At 40.6% G+C, this 14,980-nt stretch overlaps 2 protein-coding genes across 2 annotated transcripts; both read right to left on the reverse strand.

Annotated features, from left to right (window-relative positions):
• Window positions 1-909: 909 nt before the first annotated feature.
• On the reverse strand, window positions 910-4,364 carry LOC112783437 (G-type lectin S-receptor-like serine/threonine-protein kinase At1g34300). The gene is made up of 3 exons (XM_025826384.2): window positions 3,199-4,364; window positions 2,329-2,973; window positions 910-1,987 (listed from the first exon to the last, which is right to left on the reverse strand). The coding sequence occupies exons 1-3, from the start codon at window positions 4,023-4,025 to the stop codon at window positions 1,027-1,029; spliced, it is 2,433 nt and encodes an 810-aa protein (XP_025682169.1). The 5' UTR covers window positions 4,026-4,364; the 3' UTR covers window positions 910-1,026.
• A 4,791-nt stretch (window positions 4,365-9,155) lies between these two features.
• On the reverse strand, window positions 9,156-9,542 carry LOC140183288 (protein MAIN-LIKE 1-like). Its single transcript, XM_072231327.1, has one exon. It carries the CDS (start codon window positions 9,540-9,542, stop codon window positions 9,156-9,158), a length of 387 nt encoding a protein of 128 aa, XP_072087428.1.
• Between the last annotated feature and the right edge of the window lie 5,438 nt (window positions 9,543-14,980).

Genomic DNA, 14,980 nt, shown 5'->3' on the forward strand with positions numbered 1-14,980 from the left:
AGAGGGAGAGTGAAGGAACGGTTATGGAAGTTCGTGGGAGAAAGGGATGAAAGAAAGTGAGAGTGAGTATTTATATGGTGCGGTCCTACATAGTGCGTTTTCCGTGCACCACGTCCATACATGCCAAGTGACGTGACTGAATTAACACTTGTATTTACGATACCGTTTGAACAAAATCAATTTTTTTACAAATAAAATTCTCGGCATGAAACTTTTTCTCCTTCCTTTTTCTAAGTTAGAATTCTATTGATGTGACTATTAATATATACCTTAAGAAAAAAATGTGTATCAAAATTCTCGCAATTCATTTATTCATTTATATATATATATATATATATATAATGAATTAATATGTCCAAAATTATTTATTTAAACGAAGGTAGCAAGAATAAAACAAATAAAATCCAACAGCAGACACTATATATAGACAAAATATATCAAATTACTTGAACACAAAATTATTAATAAAATGGTACATTAATAGATATTTGCACTATTAATTATTTTTTTATTTCTCACAGTGTTTTTAGCTTGGTAAATCAATGACTAATTTATCGCAAATCGATGAAACTCGAATCCCTTAATTGAAGAGAGATGCATGACTAATGTTGTTGCTAATGGATTGCATAGGAGGATTTGTTGTTATTGTTGGTTTGTACTTTTGTAGAGATGCATGACTAATTGATTGTGTAGCAAAACCACTTTTAATCTTCATATTTTAATCTATTTAGCTCCACCATTGTAAGGGAGTGTTGACCATTTTTCAATCAAAGATTAAGGAAAGAAAAACAAAGACATGCTTAGATTTTCACTATCATGTATATTTATTGTATATATATATATGATTAAGTAATCAAATTCAATAGTTGAAATAACTATTTAAGTACTGGATAAAAAGTTTTTGCACAGTTTATTTGGGAAAAAAAAGCTTATTATTATGCTTGCATAAAACATAAATAGCCATGCCCATGAAAAATGTAAAAAAGACAAACATTTGATGAGTTTTAGAAAATACAATCATCCCATCTACTCTTCCCCAAGGAAGAACACGGTGGGCTTCTTGGGATCAGTAATCTCCACAGTTCCTTCCAACATCTTAGCCACTTTCCCCATTGTAGGCCTCAACTCAGGCCTATCCTGAAGGCACCACATAGCAGTCTTCACCATCCTATTAACCATTTCAAAATGGGCCCTTGTATCATACATTTCCCTAATATGACCATCAAGAATGTCCTCGACCCTCATTTCCTTGAACATCTTATCGAAAGCCCAACCTGGAAAGTACCACTCATCACTTCTAACCATAGACTCAGGACTCTCAAAGTTTCTAACTCCACTCACAAGCTCCAACAACACCATTCCGAAACTATATACATCAGCCTTTGATGTTATTGGATCCGCAGTAATCCATTCAGGAGCCATGTATCCCGGAGTACCCCTCCTCTTGGACATTGTTACCATATCCTCTTTTTTCCTTAACTTAGCGAGTCCAAAATCCGATATCTTAGGACAAAAGTCATCGCCTAGAAGAATATTTTCGGGTTTGATGTCGCAGTGTAGAACCCATTCCAAACACTCTTCATGCAAATATGCAATAGATCTGGCTACACCAAGAGCAATTCTATACCTCATATTCCAATCCAAAATAGGCTTCTCTTGCTGTGTATTTGAGTCGCCTTTTTTAGAATTGTTCAACCTGAAGAGGTACTTGTCCAATGAGCCACCAGGGATGTACTCGTACACGAGAATTCTTTGTCCTTTCTCCGCACAGAATCCCCATAGTCGAACCAAATTGAGGTGGTGCATTCTGGCAATGATGGTCACCTCGGCCCAGAACTCCGCGTCGCCACCTGAAACGTTTTTCAAGACTTTGACAGCGACGACGCGGTGGTCTGGCAACTCGCCTCGGTAAACCGCCCCAAATCCACCTCTTCCAATGAGGTTGGAAAAATCATTGGTTGCGGCCTTGAGCTCAGAGTAAGTGAACCTATTATCCATTGATACAATAAATTAAACGGGGAATACTAGGTAAACAATGATGATTTTGAACAATATGAACAACTACCAATTACATTAAAATACACTACACTCTAATTTAATGCTACTAATTAAATTTAAGATTAATTTACTCTTTTAACCATATTAATTCACATTATTTAAAAATATTGTTGATTTCCTATACTTTTCTTAAATTAATATACAGCCATGGTAATATATTAATCTGCCAGAATTTGTCTTATTTAACCTTAGTTAATAAGGTAAGTACTGGTTGTTTTTGGTTAATTTTTTTTTTACCAAACATTTTCGAAATCTATAACCAAAGTATACCTTTTGGGGCCACCAGCAGGTAAGAGTTCAAGGCCTAAAGTAGTGGCCATGTCCCTGTATTTGATGTATCTCTTTAAGAAAGACCAGAAGAAAGCCACACCAGAAATAAGCTCTGCCGCAAATAGCGTGCAGATTATGATGATGTTCCTCGTGGTGGCGTTCGAGTCCTTCGGTGGCAGCGGCAGGCTTATCCTCACCGGGCAACTCGTTTGCATAACCTCCGTCAGCCCAACGAAATTGGAGCTTTCTTCTGATTCTGATTCATCTACTTTGATGAACAACGCGGTCTCGGTGCCCGGTGACCAGTAACCGTATTGAAGCTCTTTACCGATTAGCGGAACGCAGAAACCTGATCCGTCGTACTTGAATCCGAATCCCAAGCAGTTGGGGTTTGTTTTGCAGGTGGCTTCGCAGACAGAGAAATTCTGGGAGCCGCTTAACTGGTTCATGGTGCTGCCGTCGCCGGAGACTGTGTAGTTCACGTAATCGAGCCTGATGAAGCCGGTGTTCTTGGAGAGTGGTTTCTTCCGTGTGCAGCCACGGTCGGGAACACCGTTGTTTGCGGCGAACCCGGTGGGGCAAACACAAGAAGTGGTAGTCACGTTCAAACCATCACTTGTTACGCAAATAGCATAAGAACCGCACCTATATTAAAAATTAATCAATAAAAATAAAAAATCTTTTTTATATCTATAAAATTTTTTAAAAAAATATACATAAAATAATATAAACTTTAGTAATTTCTTTTTCTAAAATAATTTACTTTTGACAATCATGTAACTAATTGTTTATTTGTAAGTATTTAATGGCGTACACATCACGTGTACTAGTGAAAGTCAACTATTTGTGAATAGAATCATAGAAACGCACCTTCCTTTGACATGGCACATTTCCCATATCGCTCTCCACACAACCTTCCACTGATTATTCTCTTCAGGATAGAAGCTATAGATCTTTAGATTCCCATCGTCATCGAGCACCAGTTTCCGGAACCTGTTGTCACCGTAATCCGAGGTGAGGAACGAGTTACCTTGCATATTCATCATCCCCAAATTATCCATGTTCAAGAACGGACTCGGCGTCGTGTAGTATTGCTCGTTGTTCGAAGCAAGAACAAGAAACGAAGAGTTAACGAACTTGAATCTCCCGTTGTTAGATACAAGCTCGGTTGAGTTGACGTCTTGATTGGGAAGGATAGTGTTGGTAGCGTCATCGAAGCTGTTCGAATCTCCGAATTTCAAGTTTCCGTCGTCGGTGAGAACGAGTTGAATCGTTGATGCGTTGTTCGATTGGGAAGAAGATGAGCGGTTAGGGTTAACAAATAATGGGAGACCGTTGAGGAGGATTTGATTATTGGTGGTGATTTGAAGCGAAGATTTGGAGGTGAGGTTGGTGGATGTGGCGTTCCAAACGATAGGGTTTGAAGATTGGGGAACTTTGGCGAACGAAACGGAGAAGGTGAAGTGGTTTGGGGAATTCGGAAGGGGGAAGAAGCCAGCAGTGAAGTTTCTGTTTGGTGAGATAAGGAATTTGTTCTGAGTTGGACTCCATGGAGAGTCTGAGCTGTTGAATGAAGAGAAGGTTACTCGTTGGTTTTGGCTTTGTGCAATTGAAGGGTGAAGATTGAAGAGGAAGATGAAATTGATGATGAAGAAGAAGAAGAAGGAGGAGGAGGAAGAGAATGTGGTTAGAGACATGGTGGTTGGTTTTGTTTTCTGGGTTTGTGAAGTTGTGAGATGGAAATAAATTATATCAATTTTCTAGTTTTTGATTGGTTGGATAATGAATTATTGAATGGCGGCTTTGTGTGTGTTTGTTTTTGTCTTGACTGTGGAAGGTTGACTTGCAAATTGCTGGTGTCAGTGCTTTTATGGTCTTCTTTCTTTCTTTCTTCCTTTGTTCTTCTATCACGGTATCACCCACTTGTATCTCATCTTTCCACACCTTAAGCCATCCTTTGGTTCAAAGAAAAAATGAAAAGGGAAAAAAGTGGGTGTCAAGAAAAGGCTCATTAATTTAAATATGGAAAACATTATGGTTTATTAGCTGAAAATGGAGCAACTGTGTGTATTACACAAAGATGGACGTGTCAGATGGAGGTACAATACGCAGGAGGCGTGTTGCATCAACCACGTGGGGGGCGTGGAGGCTACGTGGCTCGATCTGGTTGGGCCAACATGGCAGCACGCAGGGGGCGTGCTGACGTGGCGATCACTGGTTGGCGGAGAAGGGGAAGCACGCAGGGGGCGTGCTGAGTCAGCACGCAAGGGGCGTGCTGACGTGGCGATTACTGGTTGGCGGAGAAGGGGAAGCACGTGGGGGGAGTGCTGACGTGGCGAACATGCATTGGTCCAAGTATGCAACACGTGGGGGGCGTGCTGAGTCAGCACGTGGCGGGCGTATTAAGTGCACCTCTCTATATAAGGCAGAGTCCGGTAGTATTTTGCATACTGAAGAAGATTTGAGTGTGTTTTGAGTGTTCTTTGAGGATATTGTTAGTGTAATGGAGGGCACCGCAAACTTGGTGGTGTATCGCAACGGTGAGATAATACATAATACTCATGAGGGAGTGAGGTTTGTGTCCCAGAATCCGTTTTCGTTTGTGGTTCCGTGCACGATGACGTTAATGGAGCTGCAGAACGGCCTCTGTCAAAGCATGGAAAACGGTACATTAATGAGAGTGAGCAGAATTTTGTATCGAAATCCGATTGTAGTTTTTGGTGGTCTAATAAGTTTGATGCCATGCCGATCACTGATGAAGCGAGTATGCAGAATATGTTTCAAATTCATCGGCATACTCAGATGCGACACCCACAGATTGAGTTGTACGTTGAGTTTGAAACTGTAGAGGCAGTAGCGGTTCAAAACGATATAGACATACATGATGATAGAGCTGCAGTGTACGAAGGAATGAATAGTGATAGCGAAGAGGACTTCGAAGCCACTTATGAGGCCGGCGACGAAGATGAGGATGGTGATGTGGGAGTTGAGGCAGCAGCAGAGAATGTAGTAGTTCATCCGTCGAGCAGTCAACCGATGGACGTTCCACCTTTTATGCGTGAGTTGGATCTCGAGGCCATGCATGCCCCCGAGTTTCCGGAATATGCAAACATAGGTACGTGTTGACTAAATAATAAGTTTTTGTTAGTTTATACGTTGGCTCTAGGGTTAAATGATGATTTTGACTTTCTGTAGGCGCTGCTGATCCTGAGGACGGAGAGTTCCGGATTGGAATGGAATACAGTAGTAGAAAGTCGGTCGTCGCATCAATTAGAAATTTCACTATATCTAAAGGAGTTGACTATGAGGTGTATGAGTCTGAGTCACAGACGTTCTATGCAAAATGCAAGATGTACGGGCGTGGATGTGATTGGCTTATCCGAGCCAGCTTGATACGGAAAAAAGGCTGTTGGGAGATACATAGATACAACGGAAGGCACACGTGCACGATCGGAACGATTTCACAAGATCATTCCAAGTTGGACTCAGATACAGTTGCTGAGGCTATAAGGCCATTGGTCGAGACGGACCCAACCATCAAGGTGAAATCTATAATTGCAGAAGTCCAATCGATGTTCAACTATACCATCAGTTACCGAAAGGCTTGGTTGGCAAAGCAGAAGTCAATAGCCAACATTTTCAGTGGTTGGGAGGATTCTTACCAAGCCTTGCCATGGTGGCTCTCGATCATGGTGCAAAAGATGCCTGGTTCAGTTGTCCAAATAGAAACACGACCATTGTACAACGGGAATGAAGAGGCACAAGGTGTAAAAATACTGCATCGTGTATTTTGGAGTTTCACTCCATGCATTAGGGCATTCAGGCATTGCAAGCCCCTGGTTCAGGTTGACGGCACACACCTATACGGAAAATACAAAGGTACACTTCTAGTCGCTGTTGCACAAGATGGGAACCAGAACATTGTGCCTATCGCCTTTGCCTTGGTGGAAGGGGAGACAGCTGATGGGTGGCACTTCTTTCTCAGAAATCTGCGAACGTATGTTGTTAGAAAAGACGGGATGGGTATGATCTCAGACCGGCATGAGTCAATACGGGCAGCAGTTAATCGTTCCGGTGGTGACTGGCAACCTCCAAGAGCATGGTGGATGTTTTGTATAAGACACATCGGCAGTAACTTCCTAAGGGCATTCAAAGTTCCTCACTTGTAGAAGCTTGTTGTCAACATAGGGTATTCAAGAACGGTGGAGGAGTACAATATCAATTATAAGAGGTTGGAAGAGCGAGGCGAGGCATATGTCAGGTGGTGCGATGCCATCGGACTCAGACATTGGGTATTGGCATTCGATGAGGGACATCGATGGGGCCATATGACAACGAACCTTGTCGAGTGCATTAACTCAGTGTTGAAGGGTGCCCGTAATCTACCTGTGTTGCCGCTGGTCCGAGCAACATATTATAGGTTAAATGAACTCTTTACGCGAAAAAGTGCCGAGACTCATGAACGCAAGCGTGCTGGATATACGTACTCCGCATTTGCGCAACAGCGGATAAAAGCAAGTATGCAACAGGCTAGGAATATAGTTGTGCACCGCTTTGATAGACGAAATAAGGTGTTTGAGGTGCGCGAAATGACTACTGAAAAGGTGTTAGTTGTTGATCTTGCGTGACGGACGTGTGGCTGTGGACACTTTCAGGTTGAACGAATATCATGTCGCCATGTTATTGCTTGCTGTGCTAACCAGCGTCTCGATTGGCAGTTGTATGTGCATGATGTGTACAAGATGAAGGAAGTTCGTAAGGTTTATAGATTTGAGTTCACACTATTAGGAGATCCCGAGACATTGCCTGCTTATGAGGGACCGACATTGGTCGCTAATCCCGCCCTGAGGCGAACGTCTAAAGGCAGGCCCAAGCTGACCCGATACTTGAATGAAATGGACTCACGTGACATGCGTGGTCATCGGATATGCCGTCTCTGTGGTGCTCAGGGTCATAGTCGGAGTAGGTGTCCACAGCGTGCTGGACCGAGTGGTACTGGTTCATAGTTTAATATGGTCATGTTTGTACTTTTTAATTTACCATCATTTTGTCAGTTGATGCTTTTGAAATCAGACATGTTTGTATTTTTCAGATGAAGTCTATCTATTGATAATTTAATTTCTACTTAATATTCTCATTAACTGATTTACTTAAGTTAATATACAAAAAAAGAACTACGGGTTACATAAGTTAACAAACCAAACATTAAACATGAGTTATCTTAACTTAATTCTGAAAATAAAATCTAGATAACCTAAACCGAAGCTCACTTCTTTCCAGCTAAGTAGTTCAGTCCCTTACCCATAACGCCCAGACCGAACCGTGATGGAGTATACCTATCAGGTGGATTTCGCTCCGTCCGTAGGTCATATGGGTGACCTCGAACTGAGTCATCCACCCCTGGAGCTCCCGAACCACCTGCCTCTGTAGGAGCGGCCGACCCACCTGTCTCTGTAGGAGCGGCCGACCCACCTGCATCTGTCGGAGCGGTCGACCCGCCTACCTCTTCTGGAGTGGATGATCCGGGCTTGAACGTGTCAAGAACTGCGTATGCCCGCTGACGATGGATAAAACCACTATCACATGACGTACTCCCTGACGTGTGGTCGGTAGTACGACCCAGCAAACCATGAGCCATATCAACTGATGCCCTATGTGGATCAGCTGACACCGACAGTGAAGTGATACCACTAAAATCTGACCAGCCACCCAAACCAGCGTTGGTCCAATGCTGTAGTTGCTGATCTCCGTGTCCGCCGCTGGAGAAGTCAAACCAACCTGTACCGGACGGAATGGTAAGTATGGGATCATGATGCTGGCTGGACTGACCGTGGTCACTGTGCAGAAAATGGTGGCTGCTCTGAGCGTGGTGGCTGTGCTGAGAGTGATGAGAATGGTGGCTGCCCTGAGCGTGGTGGTTGTGCTGAGAGTGCTGAGAGTGGTGGCTATGCTGAGAGTGCTGAGAATGGTGGCTGCCCTGAGTGTGATGGTTACCATGACTGTAGGCCGGTGGCTGTGGTATATAGTAAGGAATCGGCGCAAACACTGCATGCTGTGGGGCGGGTGGCTGTGGGACAGGTGGCTGTGGGGTAGGTGGCTGTGGATCATGAGTAACGTACTGCGTCAATCTCAACAGATGTCTATAAGAGCGTACGTACCAATCCCAGTACTCCACCGTCGGTAAAAAATCCCAGGTCGGAAGGGGGTGCTGATCCCGCAATCGACTGTGCCGCCTGTTGGCCCACTTCTCTATCCATGGCCCATGCAAAACTGTCCAGTCATGAAGCTGCACTCCACGTAGAACGATGCAATGCTGATCAAGTGGAATATCCCTTGCTGCCCGCGGAGGAGGTTGTGCATATCCAAACTGTCGCATCACTCGGTCCGCAGGGTGCCACTCGACACACTCGAACGACAACAATGGAGCAACGATGTCACACACCTCAAGATGGGGATGCAACTCGTCCGGAACGATCAATCCGTGGTACGGCCGCCACTCAAACTGCCACAGTATTATTGGCATATTAGAACCGTAACAATAATGGTTGGAAAAAAGGAACAGAAAAGCCATAACTATTTACCTCCTGCATGTAGTCTATATCATGCCTGAATGTCTCTACGGTCTTGGATAACCATGCTGTGGTCCGTTCCGAATGACTCCACCTGACACATTATTAATTGAAAAAATTTAAATAACTCACCATATCTAAAACATGCATCATGAATATAACACACGACTAAAATAAGACTTATTACCTCCTGGCAACTGATATCTCGGCCGGTGGAAGGGTTTGTCTCGGTACGGGAGCAAGACACGGCATTCGCTCTCATGCCCAAACAAACAACTGATTCAGAGGGCCATCCATCTCCTTTGTATCATATCGTGATGTACGGCATAGTGCTCTGTAAAGATGCACGAGACATGCTGCCCCCCAACTATAAGTATGGATCTGCTCGAAATCGCGAAGCAATGGTAGATATTTCGCATGGGCATATGCGGTCGACTTGTCCGTGAATAGGGTCGACCCTAACAAACAGAAAATATGAGCGACATCCTCCAATGTCACTGTAACCTCACCGATCGGCAATACAAAGCTGTGGGTTTCAGGCCTCCACCTTTCAACCAGAGCATTTAGCATGAGGTGAAATCCTCTTATGATTCCAATTCTAGAGACGTGGAAGAATCCCGTGGCGCGTAAGTAGTTCTCCACCATCGGATTCCACGTCTGTGACGGATCCAGTTTACGTACCAACAAATTCCTGTTAGGCTGCATCAACAAAGATATATATTACATTAATTAAATAATAATCCTTATAAATATTTTAATAAACATTAACATATTTATGCAATAACAATATTTAATAATATTTATCTATTACATATTATTTAATAATTTTTATTTTATCAAATTATTTATTTTTTTAATTTTTTAGTAACAATATAATATAATATAATATAATATAATATTTATCTACGTATTATATTTAATAATTATTTATTTTTTCAATTTTTTAATTATAATATAATATACTATTTTAATAACAACATAATATAATATACTATTTTATAATATAATATATTATTTTTTTAATAACAATATAATATCATATACTATTTTTACTTACTCATACGCAACATATATTTTTTTACAAAGTCAAAATATTTTTTTTTATTCTTCAACTAATAACAAAAATTATAACAAATTATACATCTTATTATTATTATCAACGTTTATTTTATAAAAATTATTGTTATATTCTTAAAATATTTATAAATTACACAATAATATTCAAATTACAAAATATATATGCATAAAAAAATATAAAAACATAAAAAATAAAATAAACTTTAAATACAGCAAAAAAAAAAATTATTCACTTACATAAATAGGATGATCCAAATAGTTGATAATATGTTCTTCAAGCGCCAGATAATTACGTACCATTTTTTTTAATCTTTAAAACTAATATATTTTTTCCTTCGACCTACACTAACACAAACACACACTGACTTCCTTTTTTCCTTCTCTCTTATATTGGCTTCAGCTCAATAGGAGGAAAAGAAGAAACACTTCATTGCTGCAATGAAGCTCACCGAATGCATATATATATATATATATGAAGGTCTCAAACTGGTGCTGGTTTCTGGGGTGGGGGTTGTCCCCTGCATGCAGGCAGGACTGGCAACACGCCCTCCGCGTGGTACTTTCAGCGGCATTGGAAGTCTGCGCAACTCTGCTGCGTTTCACGGTCTTCCATGTACCACGCCCCTGCGTGGTGAGTCACCCAACGTACCACGCCCCCCGCGTGGTGAGTCAACACGCCTCCCTCGTGTTGCTGGCGTGCTGCCACCTCGCTCTCCCGCGCAGTCACCACGCCCCGGCATGTTGAGGGTGAGCTCCACCCATCGGCAATTCCCCTCCTTGGCCAATATCCAGCCAATACACCAACATGCAGTCCATAAAGAAAATAATTTCCGTCAAGAAAATGGAGAAGAAAATTGGTTTGGTTGACAAGGAAAATGGAGAGAAAGAAAAAGTGTATATACTATATAGATCTCAAATTTAAAATTTTCTCACCTCAATTATTGAAAAACTGAGAGTGGGACGAATGCATCAAAGTAAATTATAATTATATCCTTTATTAAAAGACAAAATATTCAAATGAAAAAGGTCAATATTTTTTATTAGAGAAAAGGACAAATAGGTCCTGACTTTTTGTCTCGCGGATATTTTTGTTCTTGACCATTGAAAAATACTTTTAAGTCCCTGACCTTCACAAAACTTGGACGGATCAATCCCTGACGGAGGCATTTGGACGGATCAGTCCCTGACGAAGGCATTTGGACGGAGGGACTGATCCGTCCAAGTTTTGAGAAGGTCAGGGACTTAAAAGTATTTTTCAATAGTCAGGGACGAAAATGTCCGCGAGACAAAAAGTCAGGGACCTATTTGTCCTTTTCTCAAAGTATTTTTCAATGGTCAGGGACGAAAATGTCCGCGGGGCAAAAGGTCAGGGATCTATTTGTCCTTTTCTCTTTTTTATTAAACTCTTCCACCTTATTCCATGACAACAATAAAGACGTCTCACGGCCCACAAATTCAGCCCACTAGAATACACAAATTCAATTATAATTTTAGCCTTTACCTTATCTTTATCTTATCTTTATTTGCTTTTATCTTTCATTGGCCAATACTCTATATATATTTAGTTTTACCTTCATAATTTAATACAATTCAATCAATCAATCAACAATCAATAAAATTTTCTTCATCTTTTCTTTTCTTTTCCTATTCTTTCATAATTTTATTAAAGAATAAGAAAAAGAACGTGTAGCAAGAGAAGTGCGTTGTGAACAAATTCGTGAGAATGAGTGACATTGAAGCAGTTGCATCCCTCAAAAGAGGAGCAGAGGCTATAGAGTGCCGAAAGGAAAAGAAGCAGAAGATGAGGAGGACCATGGACTTGAAAGCATCTCGCCAATGTTCTATCATTCTCAATGTTTTGTCCTCTCACAAACATGGATGGCTTTTCAATCAGCCGGTGGATCCTGTTTTGTTCCAAATCCCTGATTATTTTGATATCATAACACATCCCATGGATTTAGGCACAATTAAATCCAAGCTCGAGTCAAATAGCTATCCTTTCATGGAGGATTTTGTGGCTGATGTCAGATTGACCTTCTGTAACTCCATGATATACTATGCCCGTGGTGATGAAGTTTATAAAATTGCAATGGAGCTCAGCCAAATATTTGAGGGTAAATGGGAAGAGTTTGAGAGAAGTTTGAATTGTGAACAAGATTTTGGAAAAAGTATGAATCAAGAAAATGATACCTTATCCAACAAGCCACCTCAAAGACTTGCGAGAATTTGTTACACACCAACTTTTAGTGCTACATTCAGAGTGATTCCAAGAGGCATGCACAAAGGATCAAGAGGACGTGTACATAAATCTGGTGCTAATAAACTGGAAAGACGAGGCAATCGCAACTCACATTTGCAGAAGAAATCTGATGCTGATTCTATTGAGAGAGCTAGGATTGAGGCCCAAACTAAAGCTGCTGAAAAAGAGTTTAAGAGACAGGAAAATATAGAAAGAGAAGTTGCCATTGGATTAGAAAAGATTAAGATAACTGCTGACGAGAAAGATAAAAGCCTGAAGGAACTTGAAATGCTATCTCCTCAATCCCCAGGTAGTAAAATTGCACCCAGATTGGGCCAGCTTAGTTTATTTGACAAAAATTATAATAATATGCAGATGACCAGATTTTGAATGCAAGGAAGAGATGATCCTTAGTTAAAGTACTCTTTAGCCATTTTATTTATTTGTACATTTTTTTATAGTTTAAATTTGAATGTTGGTGGATTTGTGTGTCTATGGATATGAGTAAAGCATATGCAAGTTCTCATATGTGACTTGCATTTAAATGCATCTTAATCAAATGCCTACTTTCCTTTCCTTCTTTTTAGATACCTCAATTTTTTATTTGGTAGAATACATAAATTCAATTATAATTTTAGTTTTTATCTTATCTTTATTTTATTTTTATTTGTTTTTATCTTTCATAGGCCAATACTATATATATATATATAGTTTTACCTTCATAATTCAATACAATTCAATCAATCAATCAACAATCAATAAAAATTTCTTCATCTTTTCTTTTCTTTTTCTATTCTTTCACAATTTTATCATGGTATGAGAGCCTTGATATCCTCCTTGAAGAGGATACATAAGCTATCATCTTTCTGGTGATAAATCACCTTACTTCTTTTTCAACCTCTTCCCACGATGAATAATCAATCTTTTAATTTAGCTCAGAATCCAACCAATCTCTATTACATTCATCCAAGTAAAAATCCAATATCCGTCTTGGTTACACCTGTTCTAACAGAAAACAACTATCATTCATGGAATAGTCACTATGGCATGTCTGCGCCTTCTTCCGGCAGTTTCATCTGCACTCTTCCGGGAGTTTCGTCTGCATTCTGTTTCAGCAGTCATGTCTGCATTTTGTTTCAGCAATTTAATCTGCATCTGTTTTAGTAGTTCCATCTGCACTCTTGTTGCGCTCCACGCGCCCTCTTTTATTGCTCTCTACGCGCCCTTTGAAGACCAATCTTATTGCGCCATACGTGCCCTCCGAAGATCAATCTCATTGCGCTCTACACGCTTATTTTTTCTTTCTTCTTTTTGTTTTTTTAAAGATCGCTGCTCAAGCAAAGCATCTCCTTTTATATTTTTGCCGGCAGCTGTAGCTCCGCTGCACGCATCTCCCTCTGCGTCACCACGTTAGACGGGTCTTCCTCAACAATTTCATCGGAACTTATCCAGGATGGTGGATGGAAGATGTCAATAATCTTGCCCTTAGCCACCAAAAATGTCCAATTCCATACACTCATTCCGACATTGCCAAACACGCATTCTCAAAAACAAGATTCAGTTAGTCTTCCAGTTGATCCCTCACCTATACCCATTGACCTAACTCCATCTAATTCTTTATTTTCTCCAACAACCTCTCCTTCTTACTCACTGTCGTTTCCTAACCAAGTTGAACTCATGACCACCGAATCTCTTTCAACACACACACCCATCTCTCCTTCCGCACTAGACACCAGTCCACCATCACGTCCTCATCCTCCGTCACCCTCTTCACCACCTAAGCAACCCCATCCTCGTCATTCCGACCGGCCTCATCGACCTCTAGCATATCTCTCTGATTACTTGTGTAATTCCTCTCTCATCTCTACAAATCAATCTTCCTCAAAGTGCAAGTATCCTTTATCTTCAGTCATGTCTTTTTCTTCTCTTTTATCTTCACATAAAAAGTTTCTTTTATCTCTACATTTTGATGTTGAGCCAAAGTCTTTTAAGGACGCCAATCAACACTCTAATTGGCGTAGTGCTATGAAAGATGAGTTGGATGTACTTGAGCTGAACAAAACTTTGCGTTTTGTTGATTGCCCTGCAGAGGTTAAGCTGGTTGGCTGTAAATGGGTCTATCGCATCAAACGCAAACCTGATGGTTCAGTTGATCGATATAAAACACGTCTTGTGGCTAAAGGGTTCACTCAAACTGAAGGTGTTGATTTCTTGAAAATTTTCTCCCCTGTTGTGAAGCCTGCCACCATCAGATTAGTTTTGGCATTGGCCTCTATGAAGCATTGGCCCATACATCAGTTGGATGTCAATAATGCTTTCTTGCATGGGGATCTTTCTGAGGATGTTTATATGACTTTGCCATCCGGATTTACATCACCTCAACCGAATCAATGCTGTAAGCTACTAAAGTCACTGTATGGTTTGCGACAATCTAGTCGTATGTGGTATGACAAACTTTCTCATCTTTTGCTATCTCATGGATATCAGCAGACCTCATCTGATTATAGTCTATTTGTTAAATTCATTGGTGATCAAATTTCTATCCTTTTAGTCTATGTTGACGATATTGTTAACACTGATAATTCCATTTATGAACTTGTTGCCATTAAGTCTATTTTGCACCAACACTTCCGAATTAAAGACTTGGGCCCAATAAAATATTTTTAGGGTATTAAGGTTGCTCAATTAGTGAAAAGAATTTGCTTATCTCAGAGAAAATATTGTCTTGATCTTTTGGAGGATTCTAATTTATTAGGTGCTAAACCTG

Source organism: Arachis hypogaea, chromosome 20, assembly GCF_003086295.3.
Source record: "Arachis hypogaea cultivar Tifrunner chromosome 20, arahy.Tifrunner.gnm2.J5K5, whole genome shotgun sequence".
In the NCBI taxonomy this organism is placed as follows: domain Eukaryota; kingdom Viridiplantae; phylum Streptophyta; class Magnoliopsida; order Fabales; family Fabaceae; genus Arachis; species Arachis hypogaea.